Below are 27,505 nucleotides of genomic sequence, written 5' to 3' on the forward strand. Positions count from 1 at the left end.
GAATGCAGCTAGAGTTTCAGGTGGAAAAAAAAGAGAAACTCAGGAGAGAGAGAGAGAGAGAGAGAGAGAGAGAGAGAATGATAAGCTCAGTAAAGAGAATGAGTGAGTGAGGGAGAGAGAATAATTAAAGCTCTGAAAATTAGAAATGCAGTTCGCAGCTCAAAGGGAGAGAAGGAGACCAGACACAGCTGGACACCTCTATCTACCTGGTGTGAGCCCCTATCTCCCTATCCCAAAATGAATCACGAAGGCCCTTAGCTATGCTACATTTATTCCCGAATTTGGAGGTAGTGATGTAGAATCCCTTTTTTGCCATTTTTAAGGAAGTAGCAGAGCTTCTAAAATGGCCATTAGATATCCGGACCTTTTTAATTCAAGAGGAGCAATCAGGGAGACTCCGGACGTGTCCACTAATTATGAACAGACCAAGGCTTGTATCCTATGAGTTAGTTCCAGAGGCACACTCGTTAGAAACCCATGGAGACCTAGAACCCGAATGGCTGAAGAAAATTATGTTTTTCTGATAGATCCACTATTTAAAACACAGCGCACCTATGAGGGATTATGTGACCGGATAATACTGGAAGAATTTTAAAACTGCTTACCCTCCAAGGGTGCACTTGGAGGAGCAGGGAAACCTCATGGCCAGGAACGTAGCTGCCACAGCAGACGACTATGACCTAGACCTGGAAACTCAGGTCAAACCACTCCTCTATGAATGGTACCGTCCAAACCTGCAACTGCTACCACGTAGAAAGACAAGGGCTAAAGCATGGAATCCCCTCCACCTACAAGTTCCCCTCTTAGCCCCACACCATCCCAACTTGGGAACTATATTGCCTTTTGTTACTTTACTGCCGCTGGGTCAAAATCCGAAACTCCTGAACCATGGACTGTAGCAGTTCAAGGTGGTAGCTGACCAGTGCCTTCTCATGGGCAATAGGGATGGGCAGCAAATGTTGGCTTTGTCGGCAAGGTTATTTCCATGAACAATTTTTTTAAAAATGCACTGCATAAAAGAAACAAGAAAACCTGCATCATGATACTAGTTAAAGCTTCTCGTCTCACTTGATACAGTGACAGAACTAGTCATGTGGCTGAGCCAAGCGCAGAAAAATTACAAGGCGCACAATCAAAATATATGCAAGCGTACAGATGCTTGAATTTCTCACATAACCTAATTTAAATTTAAAGAAAGGCAGCAGAAATTGTTGAAGATGCAGAAGAGATGCTTCCTTTCTTGGACAGCTGAGGTGTGTTGGATCTCCAGGATTCAGTGTTTTGACTGGTCTATTTTGTTTGGTTTCGCATCTCAGAGGTACTGGATGACAACACAAGACCTTTCCTGGACAGGACCCTGTACCAAGCATCAATCCAACTCAAAATCCAAAATTATTGGTGCACTTAGCTCTTGCTTAGCACCTATTGACCTGGCTCAGTGTAATGCCATGGGTGATAGCTTGGTGTGAAATTGTAGCCATCATTACTATCATCAGGTGCACACTTTGTAAGGCAGTATTTTAAAAATTAGTTTGGAATTGTGTTCTGAAATCGGAGATTACTGCAAAATTCTGTTGGGGAATTTTACAAGAGCTCTGAATTTCAATATATAACAGGGAGGTATATAAGCTATGTGTGCACTGCATCCAAAAATAGCATATTAATACTGCAATTAATATGGGCATCTCTGGCAAAGTCAGAATTTACTGCCCAAGTCTGGTGTAACCGGGTGCTTTCTAGGTCACCTCTGACTGAAAATTAACCGCGCTGGCTAAGGACAACCGATTTCCTTCCCCAAAGGACACTCGTGAACCAGTTGGCTTTTTAACACGGTAGTTAGCACTGTGGCTTCACAGCGCCAGGGTCCCAGGTTTGATTCCCCACTGGGTCACTGTCTGTGCGGAGTCAGCACGTTCTCCTCGTGTCTGCGTGGGTTTCCTCCGGGTGCTCCAGTTTCCTCCCACAGTCCAAAGACATGCAGGTTAGGTGGATTGGACATGCTAAATTGCCCTTAGTGTCCAAAAAGGTTAGATGGGGTTATTGGGTTAAGGGGATAGGGTGGAAGTGAGCGCTTAAGAGTGGAATGGTGCATACTCAATGGGCCGAATGGCCTCCTACAGCACTGTCTTATCTGTGTCTATGTCTATTAACATAAGTTACATGGCCAGTTTTACCAGATTTTTAAACAATTCAAATTCTCCATCTGCCATGGTTGGTTTTGAACTTTTTTTCTGGATGGCTCATCCAATAACATAACTATGGCAGTGGGTAATCCGTCAGTGGTTCATCTGTCTGATGGCAGTTACCTGTCATGATGCATCAACATGTTAACTATGTCTTTAAACTGCTCTGGCTCTTTCGGGGAGAAGTATCCACTACTGATCTGATCCATGGCTTGTCTCAGCTCTGGCAGTTTATCGAAGTAGTCTCTGGCATTGTACCTGCACAAGACACAAAATCAAAGAGTAACTTGTACACAAACCGTTTTTTCAAAAGTGCAATTAAGGAGCTTTAGGAAGAGGAGGTGGTCTATCAAGCTTTTTCATTCTTTAGTGCTCATCAGCATCTCAACTTTACCCATCTTTTCACAGTAAGTTGTGGATAAACCGTTTCCTGGGCTGTCCCTTTTTGTAATTATTTTTATTCAAATTTTTATCAAAACATAATTTTTTGCGTAACCATTAACAACATTTAACATAACAAAATAAATGTTAACCTTACATACAGAAAAAAGAGCAAATCCCTTAAGAGCCGGGCATGCCCAGAACATATGGACATGATCTGCAGGGCTTCCCGCACACCTCGCACATTTATCCTCAACCCCAAAGAGCTTGCCCATCCTAGTTGCTGTCATGTTTTCCCGGTGGACCACTCTAAACTGGATTAAGCTAAGCCTGGCACATGATGAGGAGGAATTGACCCTGTTTAGGGCATCCACCCACAGGCGGATCTAGCTCCCCGCCTAGCTCCTCCTCCCATTTACCCTTAAGTTCCCCCACTGGGGCTTCCTCCGCCTGCTGAAGTTCCTGGTAGATGTCAGACACGTTCCCCTCCCCTACCCAGGTGCCGGAGACCACCCTATCCTGTATCCTGCGTGGGGGTAGCAGCGGAAATGTCACCATCTGTTTTTTGAGGAAGGCGCGTACCTGAAGATATCTGAAAGCATTTCCAGGGGGCAAACTATATTCTTTGTCTATGTAAACTGAATTTCTCCTCAAGTGCTTTGAAGCTGGGAAAGGTCCCGTCTACGAACAGGTCCCCCATCCTTTTAATGCCTGCCCTATGCCAGCTTTGAAACCCTCAGTCTATCTTGCCCGGGGCAAATCTGTGATTGTTGCGTATCGGGGTCCAGACTGAGGCTCCCTCCACCCCCTGTGCCTTCTCCACTGACCCCAGATCTTTAATGCCGCCACCACCACCGGACTGGAGGAGTAGCGGGCCGGCGAGAACGGCAGAGGTGCCATAACAAGTGCCCCTAGGCTGGTACCTTTGCATGAGGCCGTCTCTAACCGCTCCCACGTCGACCCCTCCCCCAGTATCCATTTCCTAATCATGGCTATGTTAGCCGCCGATAGTAGCTGCAAACGTTCGGCAGCGCTAGCCCCCCCCCCCCACCCCCTGCACTCTAGGTACAGTCTCTTTATTCACGGGGTCTTATTTGCCAATACGAATCCTGAGATGATTTTGTTCACCCGCTTAAAGAAGGACTTGGGGATGAAGATGGGAAGTCACTGGAAGACGAACAGAAATCTGGGGAGGACCGTCATCTTAACGGTCTTCACCCTTCCCGCCAGAGATAGCGGAGCATGTCCCACCTTTTGAAGCCCCCTCCATCTGCTCTACCAGCCAAGATAGATTAAGCTTGTGGCGGGCGTCCTACTTTCGGGCCACCTGTATCCCTCGGTACCGAAAGCTCTTCTCGACCATCTGAAGCGGAAGCTCTCCCAGTCTCTTTTCCTGCCCCTTAGCTTGGATCACGAACATCTTAGGGCAGCATGGTGGTTAGCACAATTGCTTCACAGCTCCAGGGTCCCAGGTTCGATTCCCTGCTTGGGTCACTGTGGGCGAGATACTCCGCAAATGCGGAGAATCGTAAAGGCTGCCGTGGGACAGGCCGTGACCCACGGCAGCCTTCACGGCCACTTCCGGGGCCAATTCTCCCCCCCGGGCGGGGCTAGGAACGCGGCCCCGTGCGTCACGGCTGACGCGGCCGATGACGTCAGCAGCGCATGCACAGGTTGGACAACGCCAACCCGCGCATGCGCAGTTGGCGTCTTTCTCCTCAGCCGCCAGGCAAGGCGTGGTGGCTTGATCTTGCCGGGTGGCGGAGGGGAAAGAGTGCGTCTGTTTTGGACACTGGCCCGACGATCGGTGGGCACAGATCATGGGCCTGTCCCCTCCCGAGCACAGTCGTGGTGCTCCCATGCCAATCGGGCCTCTAGATGCCCCAAACGGGATCTGCCGCCCGTTTCACGACGGCAGCGAGCAGGTGTGTTTGCTGCCGTGTTGAAACGGGTGTGAAGGCCCGGCCGCTCGGCTTTGAAGAATCGCCGCTCGCTGTAAAGAACGGCAAACGGCAATTCGTGGCATGGTTCAGGCGTGGGGGGGGGGGGGGGGGGGGGGGGGGGGGGGGGGGGGGGGGGGGAGAATAGCGGGAGAGTGTGAAAAATGTCGGGAGGCCCTCCCACTATTCTCCCACCCGGCGTGGGGGGTGGAGAATCGCGCCCTGTGTGTGTGGAGTCTGCCCGTTCTCCCCGTGTATGCCTGGGTTTTCTCCGGGTGCTCCGGTTTCCTCCCACAGTCCAAAGATGTGCAGGTTAGGTGGATTGGCCATGCTAAATTGCCCTTCGTGTCCAAAATTGCCCTTAGTGCTGGGTGGGGTTACTGGGTTATGGGGACAGGGTGGAGGTGTGGGTTTGGGTAGGGTGCTCTTTCAAAGAGCCGGAGCAGACTCGATGGGCTGAATAGCCTCCTTCTGCACTGTAAATTCTATGAAATCTTGCTTTTCTTCTTGTTCAATTTTTTTTTTTTACATAGATAGAATTTACAGTGCAGAAGGAGGCCATTCGGCCCATCGAGTCTGCACCGGCTCTTGGAAAGAGCATCCTACCCAAGATCAACACCTCCACCCAATCCCAATGACCCAGTAACCCCACCCAACACTAAGGGCAATTTTGGACACTAAGGGCAACTTAGCATGGCCAATCCACCTAACCCACACATCTTTGGACTGTGGGAGGAAACCGGAGTACCCGGAGGAAACCCACGCACACACGGGGAGGATGTGCAGACTCCGCACAGACAGTGACCCAAGCCGGAATCGAACCTGGGACCCTGGAGCTGTGAAGCGATTGTGCTATCCACAATGCTACCGTGCTGCCCCGAAAAATTGCCAAAGTCCCTCAAAATCTGCATGACCTCCCCAACCCCTCTCGTGGGTCAGAGATGTACAGGAGCAGATCTTCCGCATAGAGCGAGACCTGATGCTCCTCCCTCCCACCCCGGACCAGCCCCTGCCAGTTCTTTGAAGCCCGCAGCGCTATTGCCAACAGCTCTATCAGAAGGGCAAATAATAACGGGGAGAGGGGGCACCCCTGCCTTGTCCCGCGGTGGAGCCTAAAGTATTCCGACCTCACCCTGTTCGTGCACACACTTGCCACGGGGGCCTGGTAGAGTAGCTGGACCCAACCTATGAACCCCTCACCAAAACCAAACCTTCTTAGAGTTTCCCACAGGTACTCCCATTCCACCCGGTCAAAGGCTTTCTCTGCGTCCATCGCCGTCACTTCTTCTGCCTCCCCTCCCTCTGAGGGCATCATAATGATGCTTAAGAGCCTCCGTACATTAGAGTTCAATTGCCTGCCCTAACCGAAGTCTGTCTGATCCTCCCCTATCACCCCAGGGACACAGTCCTCAATCCTAGCAGCTAAGATCTTGGCCAGCAGTTTGGCATCTACATTCAGGGACGATATCGCTCTACAAGATCCACACTGCAGTGGATCTTTCTCTCGTTTGAGGATGAGTGAAATCGAAGCCTCTGGCATTGTTGGGGGGAGGGTCCCTCTCTCTTTGGCCTCATTAAAGGTCCTTAGTAGGAGTGGGCACAGCAGTTCCAAAACTTTCTTGTAGAATTCTACAGGGTAGCCATCCGGCCCCGGGGCCTTGCCCAACTTCATGTTCCCTAGCCCCTTTACCATCTCCCCCAGCTCTATTGGGCCCCCAGTCCCTCCACCAGATCCTCTTCCACCTTTGGAAACCTCAGTTGGTCCATGAATTGCTTCATCCCTTCCCCTCCTGCCAGGGGCTCTGACTCATACAATTTACCACAATTTACCTAAAATGCCCTAAAGACTTTGTTCACTCCCTCTGGGTCAGTGACTGTGTTGTCATCCTCATCCCGAACTTCCGAAATTTCCCTGGCCGAAGTTCCCTTTTACGAAGTTGGTGAGCCAGCATTCTACTTGCTTTCTCCCCGTATTCGTAGACAGTCCCTTTAACCTTCCTCACCTGTGCTGTCGCCTTCCCTTGTGGTCAGCAGATCAAATTCCGCCTGCAGTCTCTGGCACTCTTTCAGTAGCCCTGCCTCGAGGGTCTCCGAGTAACTCCTATCTACTCGGAGTATTTCCTTCACTAGCCTCTCTCTCTGCTCTTTCTTTCTTCTCCCTATGGGATCTGATAGAGATCAACTCCCCTCTAATAACTGCCTCCAGGGCCTCCCACACCGTGGTCGGCGTTTCCTCCCCCATGTCATTATTTTCCAAGTAATTTTTAATGTTCCTCCTTATCCACCCACAAACCTCGTCATCTGCCAGCAGCCCCACACCTAGCCTCCATAGTGGGGGCTGACCTCCATCTTCCCTCGAGACGCAAATCCACCCAGTGTGGAGCATGGTCAGAGACTGCAATGGCCGAGTTGGCCCATCACCCTAGGGATCAACGCCCTGCTCATCACAAAGAAATCTATACGGGAATAAACTTTGTAGACGTGGGAGAGGAAAGTGAACCCCTTCGCCCTCAGCCGGGCGAATCTCCATGGGTCTACGCCCCCCACCGGTTCCATGAATCCTCTCAGTTCTTTAGCCGCCGCTGGTCGCTTCTCCGACCTGGGGTTTGACCAGTCCAATACAGGGTCATTGACAGTGCTGAAATCACCCCCCATAATCAGATTGTGTGAGTCTAAGTCCGGAATTTTACCCAGCATGCATCTCATAAATTCCACGTCGTCCCAGTTCGGGGCGTAAACATTCACTAGCACCACCCGAGTGCCCTGCAGTTTCCCACTAACCATTATGTATCTGCCCCTTTATCAGCCACAATACTTCCTGCCTCAAAAGCCACCCATTTGCTGACCAGAATTGCTACTCCGCTGGTCTTTGAATCCAGCCCCGAATGGAACACCTGGCCTACCCACCCTTTTCTCAATCTTGTTTGGTCCGCACGTTTTAGGTGCATCTCCTGCAGCATGGCTACGTCTGCCTTTAACCCCTTTAGGTGCGAGAACACGCGAGCCCTCTTGACCAGCCCATTCAGGCCCTGCACATTCCACGTGATCAGCCTGGATGCAGGGGTTTAACTCCCCCCCCCCCCCCCCCCCCCCCCCCCACCCGCCGACTAGCTATCCCTCTTTTTCGGCCAGCCACGAGCCCGCGCACCCCGCTTATTCGAGCCCTCCCATAGGAGGCCCCCCCCCCGACTCTCCCTGTTCCCCCACGTTGGCTCCTTTACTGTCAGCAAAGCAGCATCCCACCCCCCCAGCAGCCCCCCAGCAGCCCCACGATCTCAAACCCCCAAGTCAAGCACCCGCTTAACACTGACTCTCCCCTCATTACGCTTCCATGAGTCAGCTGACCCATGCTGACCCCGGCCGCTCCCGCCTCTGTCTCCGATTACTCAGGTGCCTCTTTTTTCGGGCCCCTCCCTCCCTAGGAAAAGCCCAACTTAACTACTTTACGAGCCCCCAAAGAACATTTCCCTTCCCCCCAACGAAACTAACAACAAACCCTGGGTGCAAACCCGGCCCCATAAAAGAAACGGCCAGAGGAGCGGCCCTACGTGTAGGGCCCCTCACCTCCCTCTGCAGCCGAACTCGACAAAAGCTGAAAACATGGCCAGAGAAACAGGGAACAAACAAAAATAAGAGGGAACAACATAATGTCGCTGTCCGGCTATCCAACAATTACCATCCCCACCAGAGTAACGTCCCAGTGTGGCTGTCCTTTAGGTCGAGTTCAGCTTTTCTTGCTTGATAAAATTCCACGCCTCGTCCGGTGTATCAAAGTAATGGTGGCGATCTTGATACGTGACCCAAAGCCTCGCCGGGTGCAACAGTCCGAACATCACCCCTTTATTGTGGAGGGCCACCTTAGCACGGTTGAATCCAGCGTGCCTCTTGGCCAGTTCTGCTCCCAGGTCCTGGTAGATGCGGATTACGCTGTTCTCCAACCTGCTGCTCCGCTCCTTTTTAGCCCATCACAGGACTCGTTCCTTATCCGAGAAGCGGTGGAACCGAACCACCATGGCCCTCGGCGGTTCATTCGTTTTGGGCTTCCTTGCAAGGACTCAGTGCACCCCATCCAGTTCCAGAGGCCGAGGGAATGCTCCTGACCCCATCAGGGTCCCCAATAACGTGGTCACAAATGTGCTCGCGTCCGACCCCTCCGCACCCTCAGGTAGGCCCAGAATGGGCAGGTTTTGCCTCTTGGACCTGTTTTCAAGGTCTTCCAGCCTCTCCTGCCACCTCTTATGCAGGGCGTTGTGTGCCTCCACACTGACGGCCAGACCTAGTATCTCATCCTCATTATCCAAGAGCTTTTTCTCGATCTCCTTGATCGCCTTCTCCTGCATTTTCTGGGTCTCAACCATCTTCTCCATTGAGGCCTTCATTGGAGCCAACATCTCTGTTTTAAGGTCAGCAAAGCAACTTCTGAGGAACTTCTGCTGTTCCAGCGACCACTGGGCCCACGCTGCCTGATCCGAGCCAGCCGCTATTTTCTGTTCCCGCGCCTGTTCCAGCCGCTTCTCGTTGCTAGTTTGTTTCGCCGTCCTGCTCCCTTCCATGAACTGATGCGGGGAGACTTCTAGCGCCGTTTGCCTGCCGAGTTTCATCGGAAAGGAGCCGCTAAAGCTCCTTGAAAAGGCCCGTTAGTCCGTTCATGGCGGGAGCTGCCGATTACGCGACCTACCCGCGCATGGCTGCCACCGGAAGTCTCTGGGCTGTCTTTTAAGGGCCATTTGAAACAGGCGAGGAACTAAAAGCGCCACAGAGGACAAAGGAAATAGGAATCACTGACTTTCACTGCAATGCTCTTCCTCTAACCATACAGGAGGAATATTGATGGGACAAGATTTTACAAATACTTTAATAGTACAAGTGGCAGACAGAAAGAGGTGTTGCCAAATAAATAGATTTTTGTATTTATTATAGTGCTTTTCACAACTTCAAGGTTTCCCAAAGCATTTTACAACCAAGGAAGCACCTTTGAAGTGAAGCCATGCAGGAAACACAGCAGCCAATTTGTGTACAGCACGATCCCACCAATGGCAATGTGGTAATGATCTGCTTTTAAAGGTGCTAATTGCGGGATAAATTCTGGCCAAGGCACTGGGCAGAGTCCCCCCCAGCTCTTCTTACTCTATTAGTGCAGGGAGATGGTAGATGGGGATTTTATTTAATGCCCCATCCAAATGATAATGGCATTTCTGACACAGTAACATGCCCTCAGTACTGTAGTGGAGTATTCACTTGTATTTTGTATTCAAGTCTTTGCAGTGGAGCCTGAATCCATGACCTGCTGACTCAGAGGCAGGGGTCAGACTACTGAACCATGGCTCAAAGGGACAGATGGATCTAATCGCTGTGATAAAGCACATTGTCATCTGTTATTTTATTACCAACCCCTTTTTATTAAGTGCCTCGACATCGTCCACTCTCATCCCAAAGATGAAGAGGTTTTCCTCTCCAGCCTCTTCCGCCATTTCTACATTGGCACCATCCATGGTTCCTATTGTCAGGGCTCCATTCAGCATAAACTTCATGTTCCCTGTGCCGGAGGCCTCTGTACCAGCTGTTGAAATTTGTTCGGACAGGTCGGACGCAGGGATCACTGTTACGAGAAATGAAGGGAGAGGGAGAAAAAAAACAGCAACTTAGCTCCTATGGTTTTAAAACGTTGACAATCCTTAATTCCTCTTTTGCTGGGTTCATTCTTTTTAAATACAGCTCATGCTACAACCACAGCAAATTACATTTATATAGCATCTTCAACATGGTAAAATGCCAGGGTGGCACGGTGGCGCAGTGGATAGCTCTGATGTCTCATGGCGCCGAAGTCCCAGGTTCGATCCCATCCTTGGGTCACTGTCTGTGTGGAGTTTGCACATTCTCCAGTGTCTGTGCGGGTGTCTCACTCCTATAACCTAAAGATGTGCAGGGTAGGTGGATTGGCCACGCTAAATTGCCCCTTAAGTAAAAAAAAAAGTACTGGGTAGCTTAAATTTTTTTTAAAAATGGTAAAATGCCCCAAAGTCCTACAGACATAAATTGACACCATGACATAGGAGATATTACAGCACGACCAAAACCCTGATCCAAGAGGTGGATTTTCAGCAGGCTCTAAAAGAGGAGAGAGATTTAACGAAGGCCTAGATAGCTGAAGGTACAGCGAATGACCCAAACTTGGAGAAATACTTGTACCAGTTCTTGTCAGTAGTTGTTTTACTGTCACATTATATATTTTTTTCTTACCACATAACATCCAAAAGCACTTTGCACCCAATTAAGTACTCTTGAAATCTGATCACTGCAGCGAGACAGTTGCAGCAGCAACTATTTAGTGCACAGCAAGGTCCCATAAACAATACAATAATAATCAGATCATCTGTTTAGTGATGTAAGTTGAGAGATAAATATTGGCCAGGACACTAAGGACTCCCTTGTTCTTCGAAGTGTCATGGCATCCTTTACATCCATCAGAGAGGGGAGGTGGGGCCTCAGTCTAACATCTCATCCTAAAGTCCAATTTTCCCTCAATATAGTGCTGTTGTTGCGATCAAATTGGTAGTCTCGAATCCACCTCGAAACTTTCTGACTCAGCAGCATAAGTGCCACGACTGAGCTACGGCTGACACCGGAGATAAACAAGGAATAGGGGCTGGTTTAGCACACTGGGCTAAATCGCTAGCTTTTAAAGCAGACCAAGGCAGGCCAGCAGCACGGTTCAATTCCTGTACCAGCCTCCCCGGAACAGGCGCCGGAATGTGGCGACTAGGGGCTTTTCACAGTAACTTCATTGAAGCCTACTCGTGACAATAAGCGATTTTCATTTAATTTAATTTCAAGAGTCTTAAGTTGATGTCAGAAAATGAGCCCCGTAATTGGAATTTTTTTTTTTTTTTAAAAAGAGCATCGAGTAAGAAGCTGTCACCATTGATTGAAAGTCACAGTTCAGCTTGTCTGTAATTATACACAAGGTAGTATTTTTCTTTAATGTCACTAGAAGAAAGGAACAACACCCTCTAGGGGTTCCTTTGATGGAGTGGTTGTGATACATTTTTCCATAAAAGCGAAAGAAAATCACGTTTCATTTTTGTGTTGAAAGTTTGCATTGACTCCTGAAAGGAAAATAAGTCGTTATGATCCACCTGCAAGATTGGTGGAACTGGATTCAATAATAACATTCAAAAGGTTACAGGGTGAATACAGTGCAGTGGGAATAATTGGATATCAGAGCTGACAGAAGGAAGATGAGCTGAATTGCTTCCATCTCTGCTGTATTATTCAAATTCAACTTTTCTGCTCTATGAAAACAGCCTTTGTTCCTACAGGGTTGGCGTTGATGGGGCAGAGCCCGCTCTATCCAATGTTTTTAATGGCCTTCAACTTGGTTACAGCCTGGAAACAGATATGGAGCCACCCAACCATAGGACAATGCAATCCCTGCTGTGTGTGCACTGTGCTTCAGCACGACCTTTGTTCAGGGTTCAGTAACTTTATCTTTAGGGATATCACCCAGCTCTGCCTCTGTCCATCTGCTCTTGATAAACTGTAAGCCATACATTTGTTGTCTCATCTATTCCATGGCTGCTCATCCTCCACCGTCTCTGTAAACTAAATCCTCCGAAATAACACAATTCCTTTCCTTAACCCATCTGCCTCTTGCTTTCTCTCCTCCTTTAAGACACGCCAAACATTTGTTCACCTGCCTTAATATCTCAAGTATCATTTTTTGTCCAACAATGCTCCTGTATATCGCAGTGCACTGAAAAGTACATTTAAAGGTGTTTTACGAATAGGTTGTTGTGGTTTACGTTTCCAGTCAATGCGAAGTGTTCACACTCAAATTTCTCAATAGTATTTGAGCGGGGCCAGAAATGTTATTCTAACTTTTTATTGGTCACCTGTGCAGCCAGATTTAGAATACTGTGCAGAGCATTTGACACACTATTGTCACAACACTCTGGGTTACTGCGCGGTCAATTCCAGCCACATTTCACCCAGAGTCGCAACACAGGTGAAATTGGAGTTTATTTAAAATACCCGAGGGACTCATTGAGCCCAATAAACTACAGCCGCCAGGTTTGTAACATTAAAACACAAGTAACCTTTTATTATGTACAATATTATAATTAAATGGACAGAAAATGTAACTCCCCCCCCCCCCCCCCCCCCCCCCCCCACCTTTCTAACTCGCCCCACTCTCTACACACAAAGGGGAACAAAGGTGGAGAATATTACAGGGCAGACTGTAGCGCTAGCAAGAACTAGGAGACCGGAGATAAACACTGCTGTGGGAGCAGGTCGGGAGAATTAGGAAGATGAGAGATGTGCAGGGTTTCGGTCTATGGGGAAGATCACCCCATTTTCATCAAATGATGTACCCAAACGCCTAACTATTTTAAGGGCCACAGGAGCTACGCAGGCCTCTTACTAGACAGGGTTTTCTCTACCTATGGAGAGTTAGTTCAATGAAGGCTTTTAAAAAATAAATTTAGAGTACCCAATTAAGGGGGAAATTTAGTGTGGCCAATCCACATCATTTTCGGTTGTGGGGGTGAGACCCACGCAACCACGGAGAGAATTTGCAAACTTTACATGGATAGTGACCCGGGGCCAGGATGGAACCTGGGTCCTCAGCTCCGTGAAGCATCAATGCTGACCACTGTGTCGCCGTGTTGCCCGTAGTTTCATGAAAGCTAAGGTGTGAATGGGATAAATGGAGATTACAGACGGGATTCTCCATTCTGGAGGCTAAGTGCTCCCACCAGCAGAAAATCGGGACTGGTCTCCGCTGGCGTTAGGAGCAGGGCCAAAGTGAGAGTCTCACTCCTGAACCATGCAAATGTATGCATCGCAGAGAGCTCACTGGATTCCATGGGGATCACGGTATCAGGCCATTTTGGACAGGTGACTCAATCACAGTATAGCGGCAGGACCCCTCCTCCCACAATGCAAATCCTGACACCACTCCCTGCTGGGGGGGGCATAGTAGTTAGCACTGCTGGCTCACAGCGCCAGGGGTTCAGGTTCCATTCCGACCTTGGGTGACTGTGTGGAGTCTGCGTGGGTTTCCTCCAGGTGCTCAGTTTCCTCCCTCAGTCCAAAGATGTGCAGTCTGCCCTGTAATATTCTCCACCTTTGTTCCCCATGCTATATTGCCCCATAAGTGTCCAAAGGTAAGGTGAGGTTAGGATGGGGAATTGGGCCTAGGAATGGGTGATGTGTTGGAGGGTCAGTGCAGACTCAATGGGCCAAATGTCCCCGATTCTATGACAAGGAGGGGCACCCCACCCCACCACCGGAATAATGGATCAAGTTCCCCCCCACAACACCACACTCCCATGAGTGTGCACCCCCCACCCCAAGTTCCACCCATCAGTCACCCCCTTCAGTCACTGCCCCCTGACATTGGTACTGCCCAAATATCGTAGGAAAACACAGTGGGTGGTACATGAGATACCAATGACACTACAGGTGTGAACTTGGAAAACTCAGGCAGCAGTCAGCAGACATTTGTCATGGTCAGGACTGCATAAGAATATAATTCAATTCTGTAGAACTTGTCATACATGTCAGGTACTAGCTAAACCACAACATGTATTTAGACTTTGGAAATGAAAGGAATGCACTTTCTCTCTTCTGCTGAAGTGAAAGAACTGCTCCATTATTCTGAAAGCAGTGATTGCCTGACACACCCTTTGCTATGAAGTGAAAAGATGCGGAGGGTATGATTCCTGTGACTGTCGGCAGTACCTTTCTCAGCCAGAGACACCCGGTAGTTCTCCAGGAAGATGACCTTCAGTCGATCACCCACAATGGGGTCATTGTTAACAACATTCCCAACAGAAGTGATGAGTTTGATGATCAGCTTGGCCATGTGATAGCCTGGAGCTGCCTGTAAAGAACAAGGGAAACGCATTAAGCAATGGGGCAGCCTGTGGAACAATCTTCATGTGCGTGCAAACCAAGATGCTTGGTACACTGGTAGACATCAGCTCGTCACTGTCAAGGAAGATGGAGAAATGCAGCTCCAACATGGCACAGAACAGTCCAAGGAGCTTGGAATCTATCCATTACATTGTGGAAGTGTTGGCCAACACCTTGGGGACCCAGCCAGAATGCAGCATCTGTTGGCTGCCTTCTCAGCCAATTGGAAACCACTCAACATTGCAGTGTTGCAGTGGAAGCTCAGATGGAATATGTCAGATCCATTCTTGCTGCCATGCAGAGTGCTGTCATCATGGCTACGGATCTGAGTGTTCAAAGGGGGACAGCAAACCTTCGCAGCACTCCAGCAATAGATTACTAGGATTGCGGAGATATGGGCGAGTATGAGGTCATTCACTTTGCTCGCAAGAATAGAAAAGCAGAATTTATTATAATAAAAAAAGCATGAAACTTGCAAATGTTGATTTTCAGAGAGCCTTGGGTGTGTTATTACCAGGGTCTCAAAGTTAGCATGCAGGTTCAGTAAGCAGTTAGGAAGGAAAATGGCTTGCTGGTCTTTACCACATAGGGAATAGAGTATAAGAATTGCCTTGTTACAATTGTACCAGGCTTTGGTGAGACAATTCCCAGAATACTGCTTGCAGTTTTGGTCTCCATATTTGTGGAAGGACATGGGTGGCATGGTGGTTTGCACTGCTGCCTCACAGTGCCAGGGACTGGGGTTCAATTCCTCCCTTGGGTCACTGTCTGTGTGGGGTTTGTTTGTTCTCTTGTGTCTGTGTGGGTCTCCTCCGCGTGCTCCAGTTTCCTCCCACAGTCCAAAGATTTACAGGTTAGGGGGATTGGCCATGTTACATTGCTCCTTAACATGCAGGTTAGGTTACGGGGATAGGGCGGGGGGAAGTGTAAATGGGAAGCCCCTTCAAAAGGATTGGTGCAAACTCGATGAGCCGAATGACCTCCTTCTACACTGTAGGGATTCTATGGTATACCTGCCTTGGATAGTACAGCGAAGGTTGGTGCCTGGGACGACAGGCTAAATAAATTGGGCCTAGATTCTATGAAGTTTAGAAGAATGAGAGGTTATCTTATCCAAATAAACATGATTCTGGAGGGGCTTGACATGGTAGACACGGAGGGGTTTATGCTGATTGACAAATCTAGAATGGGGTGCAACGTTTCAGGATAAGGGGTCAATAATTTAGGATTGAGATGAGGAGCAATTTCTTGATTCATAGTGTTGTGAACTTTTGGAATTAACATTATGGATGCTCCATCATTGAATATATTTAAGTCTGGGTAGACAATTTTGATCTGTCAGGGAAGCAAGAGAAAGGGGAGAAGGCTCCTGCCTGTGGAGTTGCAGCTCAGGGTTGCACTGAATGGTGAATAGCTATGATTTGCCGGCTGTGTCGCATCCCAAGTCAGACGTGATGCGGCTGCTAGATCGCGCCCAAGGTCTCTTCAGTCTTTTGCTTTTCCTTACCTTCCCTCCGATCAGGACTGTCCTTGGCACAAAGGTTTTGTTTGGGTCTTTTTTGATACCTGAAAGAAAAGAGAGATCATTCCAAAATAAAATGCTATTGTTGGTATCTTTGCTCTTGTGTTTACAATTAATATGAGAGCATCTATGATTATTAATTAAAATTATTATTATTAACTCAGCATTGCCGAACTTTAAAAATCCATTTTTGGCATTACTGGCAAAGTCAACAATAATTGGCAATCACTAGGTGTCCTTCAGGAGCTGATGGTGAACTGCCTAGTGCTCCTGCAGTCCATGACTGTGGCGCAACCACGATGAAGGATTGGTGATAAATGTTCCACAGAATTCTTAAAATATGTTCAGGAGAACCGTTTTTAAGCTATCATGTAGGAAGCCCAACAAAGAGCAGTTCTGGACTTAAACGAAATGCAACTGAGCAGGTGGAAGGAGCATCAATGGCGAGCATTTTGATGGCGATGATCATAATTCAGTTATCATAGCTGTGAGAAAAAGGCAAAGACAGACTAAAAGTAAACATTTTCAATTTGAGAAACGGTCAATTTTGAAAAGCTGAGAGGTGGTATGGTAAAAGCAGATTGGGGACGACTATCTGAGGGTAAATCAGTGTCAGAACAGTGGGAGGCATTCGAGGATTTGATAGAGAGAGTTCAGAACAAATATTTTCCTGGAAAGAAAAGGGGTGTGACTCTCAAATAAAATACCAATGGATGTCAAAGAGTAGAGTACAATAAGGCAGCAGAACAAATCAGAGCGAACCTAGCAGCTCAAAATTTGGCACCATAAGACGTAGGAGCAGAAAAAGGCTGCTCAGACCATTGCGTCTGCTCTGCCATTCAATGAGATCATGGTTGATCTGATATAATCCTCAACTCCAACTCCACTTTCCCACCTTATAGATAAGATCTTATTATAAGACCGTAAGATATGGGAGTAGAATTAGGCCTATTGATCGGACTATTGATCATGGCGGATATGTTTCTCATCCTATTCTCCTCCCGTCTCCCCATAACCCCTGATTCCTTTATTAATCAACAACCTATCTAGGTCTTAAAGACACTCAGTGACTTGCCCTCCACAGTTTTCCACGGCAATGAGTTCCATAGATTTACCAGTCTCTGGCAAAAAAAATCTTTTTTTTTTCAAACAAACCATTTTATTGAGGTATTGTAAACAGTTGCAGATGACAAAAAAAAAGCAAAAATGTGCAAACAGCAACGTAAAATCAATACTTCAATCAAACCATACTGCACAAGCCCGCTCCTCTCCCATAGACACTAACCGCCTATTTATCCCTCCTACTCTATTCTAATCTCTCTCTCTTCCTCTTCCCCCCCCCCCCCCCCCGGGCTATTAGGGAAGCAAAGGCCAAAACATCGGCGGCCTCTTTCTCCCCCTGGACTCCCGGATCTTCCGAAACCCCGGAAATTGCCACCCCTGGACTCATCACCACCCTTGTTTTTAGGACCCGGGACATGATCCCTGCAAATCCCTCCCAGTACCCCCTAAGCTTAGGACATGCCCAAAACATGTGAACGTGGTTCGCTGGTCCTCCCGCATCTAGCGCACTTACCCTCCACCCCAAAGAATTTGCTCATCCGAGCTACCGTCATGTGGGCCCGGTGAACGACCTTAAATTGAATCAGGCTGAGTTTACCCTACTCGGGGCTTCTGCCCACAGCCCGTCCTCCATTTCCCCGCCTAGCTCCTCCTCCCATTTAAGTTTCAGTTCCTCTGTCTGGAACTCTTCCTCCTTCATGAGCATCTTGTAAATATCCGAGACTCTACCCTCCTCCTTCACCTCTAGAGACTATTCTGTCTTGGATCCCTATTGGCGGGAGGCGTGGGAAGGATGGGACCTGCCTGCGGATAAAGTCCCGCATCTATAAGTACCTAAAGTTATTTCTCCTTACCAGCCCCTCCAGGAACATATCGCCCACCTTCCTCACCCCCGCCCGCCGCCATGCTCGAAACCCTCCATCCATGTTCCTGGGGGCAAATTGATGATTATCACATATTGGAGCCCAGACAGACGCACCCACCTCCCCCTACATGCCTCCTCCACTGGCCCCATATCTGCAGGCCACCCCCACTACCGGGCTGGTGGAGTACCTGGCCGGCAACAGCGGCAGGGGAGCCGTGACCAGGGCTGCCAAACTGGTGCCCCTGCACAAAGCCGCCTCCACCCGCTCCCAGATAGACCCCGTACCCACCATCCACTTCCTTATCCTGGCTATGTTAGCTGCCCAGTAGTAGTTGATCAGACTCGGCAATGCCAGCCCTCCCTCGCTGCGGCTCCTTTCAAGCATCGCCTTCTTCACCCGTGGGGAGTTTCCCGCCCAGACAAAGCTCATGATGATTTTGCAGGTCCTTTTGAAGAAGGACCGTGGGATAAAGATTGGGAGGCACTGGAAGATAAACAGGAATCTAGGGAGAATTGTCATCTTTACCTGGCCGGCGGCAGCGGTAGAGGAGCCGTGACCAGGGCTGCCAAGCTGGAGCCCCTGCACAAAGCTGCCTCCACCCGCTCCCAGATAGACCCTGTACCCACCATCCACTTCTTTATCATAGCGATGTTGGCCACCCAGTAATAATTAATCAGACTCGGCAAAGCCAGCCCTCCCTCGCTGCGGTTCCTCTCCAACATCGCCTTCTTCACCCGCGGAGATTTTCCCGCCCAGACAAAGCTCATGATCATCCTGTTAACTCTTTTGAAGAAGGACTGTGGGACAAAGATCGGGAGGCACTGAAAAACAAACAAAAATCTAGGGAGGATTGTCATCTTTACAGTCTGCACCTTCCCTGCCAGCGACAGCGGGAGCGCATCCCATCTCCGAAACTCTCCCTTCATTTGCTCCACCACCCTGGCCAAATTTAACTTGTGCAGCCTGCCCCAGTCTCGTGCCACCTGGATTCCCAAATACCGGAAATTTTCCTCAACCAGCCTAAACGGTAGCCCTCTCAATCAGTTCTCCTGGTCCCTTGCCTGTACCACAAACATTTCACTCTTGGCCGTATTTAATTTGTATCCTGAAAACTGGCCGAACTTCCTCAACATTCCCAGTATACTTCCCATCCCAGCCACTGGGTCCGACACGTACAGGAGCAGGTCGTCTGCGTAAAGAGAGACCCTATGTTCTACCCCGCCCCTCACCATCCCCTTCCATCCCTCTGCGGCTCTCAGTGCAATCGCCAGCGGCTCTATGGCCAGCGCAAACAGTGGCGCAAATCTACCCCGTACCTGAAGTAGCCTTACTGTATTACACCCCATATGTGATGCGGGGAGAGCGGGCAGCCCTGTCTGGTCCCTCTGTACAGCCTAAAGTACTCCGACACTTCTCTGTTAGTCCTGACGCTGGCCTTCGGGGCCTGATATAATAATTTGATCCAATCCACCAGTCCCTCCCCGAACCCAAACCGTCCGAGCACCTCCCATAGATAGTCCCACTCCACCCGGTCAAAGGCCTTCTCGGCGTCCATCGCCACCACTACCTCCACCTCCCTGCCCACCGGGGGCATCATTATCACATTAAGTAATCTTCTCAGGTTGGCCGCCAGCTGCCTACCTTTCACGAACCCAGTTTGGTCCTCCCCAATCACCTCCGGTACACAGTCCTCCATTCTAACCGCCAGTACCTTTGCCAGGAGCTTGGCGTCAACATTAATCAGGAGAATTGGCTTGTAGGACCCGCACGCCTCCGGGTCTTTACCCCGCTTCAATATCAGTGATATAGTGGCTTACGACATTGTCGGCGGCAGGGTCCCTCTGTCCCTTGCCTCACTGAAAACCCTCGCCAAGACCGGGCCCACCAGCTCAGAAAACTTCCTATAGAACTCTACTGGGTATCCATCCGGCCCCAGGGCTTTCCCCGACTGCATGGCCTTTAGGCACCCCCAATACCTCCTCCACTCTAATCGGGGCCCCCAGCTCATCCACTCGCCCCCCACCCACTATTGGGAATGTTAACCCGTCCAGAAACCTTTTCATCTCCTCCGGTTCTTCCGGCGGTTCCAAAGTATACAGCTTGCAATAGAAGTCCCGGAATACCTTATTCAATCCTGCCGGGTCCTCCACTTTGCACCCCTCCCCATCCATCACTCTACTTATTTCCCTGGCCGCCTCCCTCCTCCTGAGTTGCTGCGCTAACAGTCTGCTAGCCTTTTCCCCATGCTCGTACACCACTCCTCTCGCCTTCCTAAGCTGTTCCAAGCCCTACTCGTGGATAGTGCCCCCAGTTCCGCCTGTAGTCTCTGCCTCTCCCCGAGTAAAACCTCCCCCGGGGACTCCACGTGCTCTTCATCTATCTGACCCATTTCCCTGACCAATCTATCCATCTCTGCCCTGTCTGCCTTGGCTCTGTGGGCCCCAATTGAAATCAGCTCCCCCCGCACTACTGCCTTTAGCGTCTCCCACAGGGTCGCCGCTGAGACCTCCCCCATGTCATTCACCTTCAGGTAATTTTGCATACACCTCCGAAGTCTCTCACAGATCCCCTCCTCTGACAGCAGTCCCACGTCTAGCCTCCATTGCGGGCGTTGATAGCTCGCCCCCCCGATCTGCAGGTCTACCCAGTGCGGGGCATGGTCTGAGATAGTAATTGCCGAATATTCCGTGTTCTTTACCTCCCCTAAACAATCCCTGCTTAGTACGAGGAAATCTATCCTAGAATATACTTTATGGACGTGCGAGTAAAACGAGTAGCCCCTTCCTGTTGGCTGTCCCTCTCTCCAGGGGTCCACTGCCCCCATTTGCTCCATAAACCCTTTCAGCTCCCTTGCCATTGCTGGGAGTCTACCCGTTCTGGGACACGACCGATCCAAAGCCGGGTCAAGGACCATGTTAAAGTCCCCCCCCATTATTAGCCTGCGAAAGTCCAGGTCCGGGATCTTCCCCAGCACTCTTTTAATGAAGTCCACGTCATCCCAGTTCGGGGCATATATATTTACCAGCACCACTCTTCTCCCCTCCAGAATGCCCCGTACCATCAGGTATCTGCCCCCCCTGTCTGCGGCTATGCCCCTTCCAGATTGTTAATGTATATCGTGAATAGTTGTGGTCCCAACATGGACCTCTGTGGAAGACCACCAGTCACCGGTTGCATACTGAAAAAGACCACTTTATCCCCACTCTCTGCTTTCTGCCACTCAGCCAATCCTCTATCCATGCCAACATCTTGCCCCTATCACCATGGATTCTTTTTTTTTTATTTAGCAGCCTCTTGTATGGCTCCTTGTCAAAGGCCTTCTACAAATCCAAATAGAGCGCGTCCAGACCATAGGCTCTTATCCTATTAAAGTAGCCTTTTGTGTGGTGCCTTACCCAAACACTTTTTGGAAATCCAAGTATATTACACCTACTGGTTCCCCTTCCTCTACTCTGCTCGTTACAACTTCAAAGAATTCTAACCATCTTCAGCTGCTTCACCCATGACCTTTCCTCCATCACAAGGTCAGATGATTGCACAGTGTTCAGTACCTATTGCGAGTCCTGATATATTGAATCAGTCCGTGCCCGCATGGACCTTGATTTGGATAATGTTCAGGTTTGAGCTGATAACTGGCAAGTAACATGCACACCATTAAAGTGCCAGGCAATGACTATCTCCAACAAGAGAACCTAACCATCTTCCCATGCTGTTCAGCAGCATTACCATCACTGAATCCCCACCATAAACATCCTCAGGGTTACCATTCACAGAAACTTCACTACAACAACACACCATGGCTCCTTCGACAGCACCTTAGAGGCCACATAAATACAACAGAAGGTCAGAGGCTGGAAATTCTGTGGCAAGTAGCTCACCTCCTGACTTCCCAAAATCTGTCCACTATTTACAAGACAGGAGTGTGACAGAATACACTCTACTTGCCTGGATGAGTATAGTTCCAACAATGCAAAAAGCTAGACACCATCCAGGGCAAAGAATCCCATTTAATTAGCACCTCATTCACCACCTTAAACAGTCACTTCCCCCAGCAGCAGTGCAATGGTAGCAGTGTGCAGCATCTGCAAGATGCACTACAACAACTCACCAAGGCTCCTTCAACAGCACCACCTTATATTCATGAGGCCATGTTACTTGTGGAATATGGGACTTAATTTCCCTTTATAACATCTGACACACAGGGTCAAGTATATTACAGATCATTACAATGTGAAGTACCCTTTCCTCTACAATCACAAGTTAAAACAACAAAATGTACTGCAACGTTGAGGCATTTTCCATATTAGCTAGTCCCATGGCTAGAGTGAGATTGTCAAGTTGGGACCAATTTTGCCCTGCAGCATTTTCATGAAAGATCAAACTCATAGGACTCTTATCAGAATTTAAATTGTCCTCCCAAATGTCAAAATAGTATGTATAACAGTACTATCTCCCCATACCACCTACTTATAGCAGATGGTAACTAGCAGTAGCTGTGCAAGTAAGGGGCTGAATGTGAAGTCTTAGTCTCCTCTCAGCAAACCAATATTTGGTCATTAACAAAGAATGCATAATGGGTGTGACACTATATAAACCATTCGCAGATTGTGACTTACGGTTGTAGAGAGTGATAACATGTAAACAGTTCAATAGCTGCCTCTTATACTCATGGATCCGCTTCACATGGACATCGAAGATAGAGGAAGGGTTTATTTTGACCTTGTACTCATTTTCCAAATAAGCGGCAAATTTCAGTTTGTTTTCCTGAAATAAAACAATGTCACCTCAACAAATAATTCATTATGTTGCATATGCAAGTGCAGTCACTGTTATAATGCAGGAAACACAACAGATAATTTGCACAGAGTAAGGTACAACAATGATGAGGCAAGTGTTTTACGGATGCTGGTTCAAGGACAAATATTGGAGAGGACACCGGGGAGAATGCCCTTCCTTTCCTTCAAAAATATGCCAGGGTATCAAGTACATTCATCCAAGGGAGAAGAAAGAGCCTCAGTTTAATGTCTCATCTGAAAGACAGCAAAGACAGTAAGTCTCTGGAACAGGATTTGAAGCCACAATCTTCTGACTCAGCAGAGTGCTACCATTGAGCCAAGGGTGGTACCTAAGGATGTGTTGATGACACCTTACAATGTATGTGATCTATAATTTCAAACTACAGGAAAACAGCTCATTTAATTGTTAATTGTACCTGTTTAACATTGGCCACATCTCTAATGAAAGCTTCATTGTTAACGTGTTTCAACAATTCCTTCAGCTGGTCCAGGTCTGTGATGAAACTCTCTCCAATCCTCTGTGGGGAAAAAGATTATGTTATTCTCGCTGGCTAAATACAAAGTAGACTGAGACAAAGCAGGGTTTTTTGTGAAGGGCACGTTTCCTCACATTGTAATAACTGTAATATACTAATGGAAATCGTTAATATTGGAAAGCATCCCAAGGTGCTTCGCAGGAGATTATTGATTTTAAAAAAGGCACCATGTTACACAATCATGTATTAGGGCAGATGACCAAAAGTCTTGTCATAGAGATAGGTTTTGAAGAATGTCACAAAATAAGAAAAGGGAAGGGGTTACTGGGACGGTTAAAATCACAAGGCAATATCAAACGTTAGTTTTCATCAAAACTGCTGTAATATCGTTTAAGCTCTGCAAATCTACAGTTGTTAGGAGGACCTATGGATTGAATGATTAAGAGAGAGTAGAGAACTGTCGTTGCTCCCAATATATTCCAACTTCCTTCCTAGGATTCCTCCTAGGTTATTCATGAAGGCCCGCTTTCTCAATTTTGTCCCTCGCCTGTGGGGTGGTGATCCTCAGGTTAAATTTTTTTTTTTTTAAAATTCAGAGTACCCAATTGTTTCTTTTTTCCAATTAAGGGGCAATTTAGCGTGTCCAATCCACCTACCTTGCACATCTTAGGGTTGTGGGGGCTGGTTCAGCACAGTGGGCTAAACAGCTGGCTTGTAATGCAGAACAAGGCCAGCAACGCAGGCTCATTTCCCATACCGGCCTCCCCAAACAGGTGCCGGAATGTGGCGACTAGGGGCTTTTCACAGTAACTTCATTGAAGCCTACTTGTGACAATAAGCGATTTTATTATTATTATTATTATTAATAAAACCCACGCAGACACGGGGAGAATGTGCAAACTCCACATGGGCAGTGATCCAGGGCCAGGATTCGAACCCGGGTCCTCAGCGCCGTAGTCCCAGTGCTAACCACTGTGCCGCCTTAGATCCTCATGTTAAATGACCACCAATCAGCTTTCCCTGTCAAAGGGGAAAGCAGTTTATGGTCAACTGGGACTATGGTGACTTCTAATTCCTAGTTTTAGAGACAGTTTCCAAGGCTTGATTGGAAACACAACTTATACAGAAAATGAAGTTGGTAAAATAACTTAGAGGGTTACATTACGAGGACAGACAACATAAACTACACAAATTTTCCTTTGATTAGAGGACACTGAGGGGCAATCTACATGAAGTGTTTAAAATTATGAAAGGATTTAATAGGGCAGGTTCAGAGAAAACTTGACAAGGTAGGTTTAAATTTAGATCTAGGTCATTGAGGAGCGATAGCAGGTTATAAAAGGGGGGGTGGCACGATGGCGCAGTGGTTAGCACTGCTGTTGAATGGGGCCGAGGACCCGGGTGCAATCCCAGCCCTGGGTCACTGTCCGTGTGGAGTTTGCCCATTCTTCACGTGTTTGCGTGGGTCTCACCCCCACAACCCAAAGATGTGCAGGGTAGGTGGATTAGACAGACTAAATTACCCCTAATTATATATTTTTTAAAAAAAGGAAATAGAAAGGGTAGTAGAAATTTGGAACACACTCCACCAAAATGTTTTCTTGTTCCGATATCTCTCTGCCCCTCCAATTCACTACAACCTTTTAACACTAATCTTTATTAGTGTCACAAGTAGGCTTACATTAACACTGCAATGAAGTTACTGTGAAAAACCCCCAGTCGCCACACTCGGGCACCTGTTCGGGTACACGGAGGGAGCATTCAGAATGTCCCAATTCCCCTAACAAGCAGGTCTTTCAGGAGGAAACCGGAGCATCCGGAGGAAACGCACGCAGAAACGGGGAATACGTGCAGACTCCGCACAGAGTGACTCAAGCTGGATATCAAACCTGGGACCCGAGCGCTGTGAAGCAGTGCTAACCACTGTGCTAACAACTCACTGTTAATTTAACTTCTATCCCAATCTCTGCCAGGCAAAGAATTCTTACCTCAGCTATGATATCTGCAAGGCCAGGGTTGCATAGCAATAACCAACGTCTTGGAGTGATCCCATTTGTCTTATTCTGGAACTTATGTGGTTCAAGTTCATAGAAATCCTTGAAACTGGAAAATAAAACCAAAAGATTAAAATAAGGAGGGGTCTTATTTTCATGTTTGCATGGCTAACCTGATTTTGTGGTGACAGAATAGAGTGGAAGATGTGACAAAACAAAATGCCTAGAAGTAAATTGCATCCTGTAGCACAGATTGTTTTGGTAGGTTATTCAAAATGAGGGAAAAAAAGACATGCATTTATATAACACTTTTCATGACTTTGGGACAGCCAAAAACACTTCACAACCAATGGATTAATTTCAAAGAGTACACACTGTTGCGAAGTAGGGCTAAAATGGTGCTAAATTCAGGGCTAGGATTGCAGCAATAAGTGGACAATAGAATGATATCTTTTGGAAATCTGCTTTCTATTTGCTGTGTAGCGTTTTAAACATAGTTGGATGATTATTTCCTCCACAATCAAGCATAAGGAAATTGGAATGAGGACAATACGTAGAAGTTAATTCTCAATTTAATTTGTTGCATAATAATAACCCGATTATTTCAAATTAAATTGTAATATCAACAAAAGTATCATAAATAGCTCATTCATGTAACAACATTCACCCATACCAGTTTTTAAATGGACTGTCACAAGTAGAATCTGAGCCATATTCTATATATAAATTGCCCAACCGTTATCCCACAAGCAGTTCATTTGAAAGAGGGTTGCAACATAATATTGATGGTACAATGTAAAATGGATCTAAATAAGTGCCATGCCAGTCATAAAAATTGAAGCAATTTTTTAAATGTTTAAATTTAGATCTAGATCATTGAGGAAAACTTAAAATTAAAAGCACTCTGAAGTTACAGAAATGTTACATTTAACAAATGCAAGTTTATTTCATAAAATTGGATTTGCGAATGTCATCTTGAAACCATGATAAAAACGAAGGAAAATTTCACTTTACTTTATGCTCTATACTTAGGCTTTATCAGTTCGCATTTACCCAATGCATCAGGTTGAAATACAATTGTCTAATTGTACGAAAGGTTCACCAATAGCGGAGACTTAAAATAAATGTTTATCTATACAAACACACATTTATCGACTTTGACATATGCTCTTTCTCCATATCTGGCATAGCTAGAGAGACCATTTGCTTTGCCCTGGTATAAAATTGAGCTTATTTTCTTTGTTCACTCCCCTCTCCTGCAAAAAGATTTTCACCAAAATTTCTAATTTCTGCATCTTTTGATCACATTCTTAGGATGTGGGTGTCACTGGCAAGAGCAGCATTTATTTTCCATCCCAAGTACCTTTGAGGGCAGCACGGTAGCATAGTGGTTAGCACAATTGCTTCACAGCTCCAGGGCCCCAGGTTCGATTCCTGGCTTGGGTCACTGTCTGTGCGGAGTCTGCACGTTCTCCCTGTGTATGCATGGGTTTCCTCCGGGTGCTCCGGTTTCCTCCCACAGTCCAAAGATGTGCAGGTTAGGTTGGCCATTCTAAATTGCACTGAATGTCCAAAATTGCCCTTAGTGTTGGGTGGGGTTACTGGGTTATTGGGATAGAGTGGAGGTGTGGGCTTGGGTAGGATGCGCTTTCCAAGAGCCCGTACAGACTCGATGGGCCGAATGGCCTCCTTCTACGCTGTAAATTCTATGATTCTGTGAGAGGGTGTTGGTGAGCCTTCTCTTGAACCACTAAAGTCCCTGCGAAGGTATTTCTACAATGCTGTTAGATCGGGTTTCCAGAATGTTGACCTTGCAACCATGTCTAAGTCAGAACATTGTGTGGCTTGGGAGAATTTAGAGGTGATGCTCTCTCATATTCCTAGTGTACTGGGCTGGTTTGGCACACTGGGCTAAATCGCTGGCTTTTAAAGCAGACCAAGGCAGGCCAGTAGCACGGTTCAATTCCTGTACCAGCCTCCCCAAACAGGCGCCGGAATGTGGCGACTAGGGGCTTTTCACAGTAACTTCATTGAAGCCTACTCGTGACAATAAGCAATTTTCATTTCATTTCATTGTCCTTCTACATGGTGCAGTATGTTGGTTTGAGACATGCTTCTGAAGAATTCTTGGCAAGCTGCCGCAGTGTATCCTGGGTTAGGATGCCAGATGAGAACCCAACCATTTGCAATTTTTAAAACTGAGGAAATGTAACTGCACCACAGGAGTGATAAAATATACGTATTGGTCAGTGTTATGTTAAAACAAACTTTAATTTAAACACAGAACTAACCACATTAGTAACAAAAAAATAGTTTTACAAAAATAGCTTTACGTTAACAGCTCTTGAGTAAAAGAGAAAACCTTAA

General features: G+C 47.6%; 1 protein-coding gene across 1 annotated transcript in view; it reads right to left on the reverse strand.

Annotated features, from left to right (window-relative positions):
• pygb (phosphorylase, glycogen; brain) overlaps nucleotides 1-27,505 on the reverse strand; it is a 122,790-nt gene that overhangs the window by 7,450 nt on the left and 87,835 nt on the right. The window contains exons 12-18 of the mRNA XM_038804729.1: nucleotides 25,133-25,247; nucleotides 23,085-23,186; nucleotides 22,489-22,636; nucleotides 15,930-15,988; nucleotides 14,249-14,390; nucleotides 9,896-10,103; nucleotides 2,307-2,441 (exon numbers count right to left, since the gene is read on the reverse strand). Coding sequence (XP_038660657.1) covers nucleotides 2,307-2,441; nucleotides 9,896-10,103; nucleotides 14,249-14,390; nucleotides 15,930-15,988; nucleotides 22,489-22,636; nucleotides 23,085-23,186; nucleotides 25,133-25,247 — 909 coding nt within the window. The remainder of the gene's footprint in view (nucleotides 1-2,306; nucleotides 2,442-9,895; nucleotides 10,104-14,248; nucleotides 14,391-15,929; nucleotides 15,989-22,488; nucleotides 22,637-23,084; nucleotides 23,187-25,132; nucleotides 25,248-27,505) is intronic.

This window comes from Scyliorhinus canicula, chromosome 1 (assembly GCF_902713615.1).
Source record: "Scyliorhinus canicula chromosome 1, sScyCan1.1, whole genome shotgun sequence".
Lineage (NCBI taxonomy): Eukaryota > Metazoa > Chordata > Chondrichthyes > Carcharhiniformes > Scyliorhinidae > Scyliorhinus > Scyliorhinus canicula.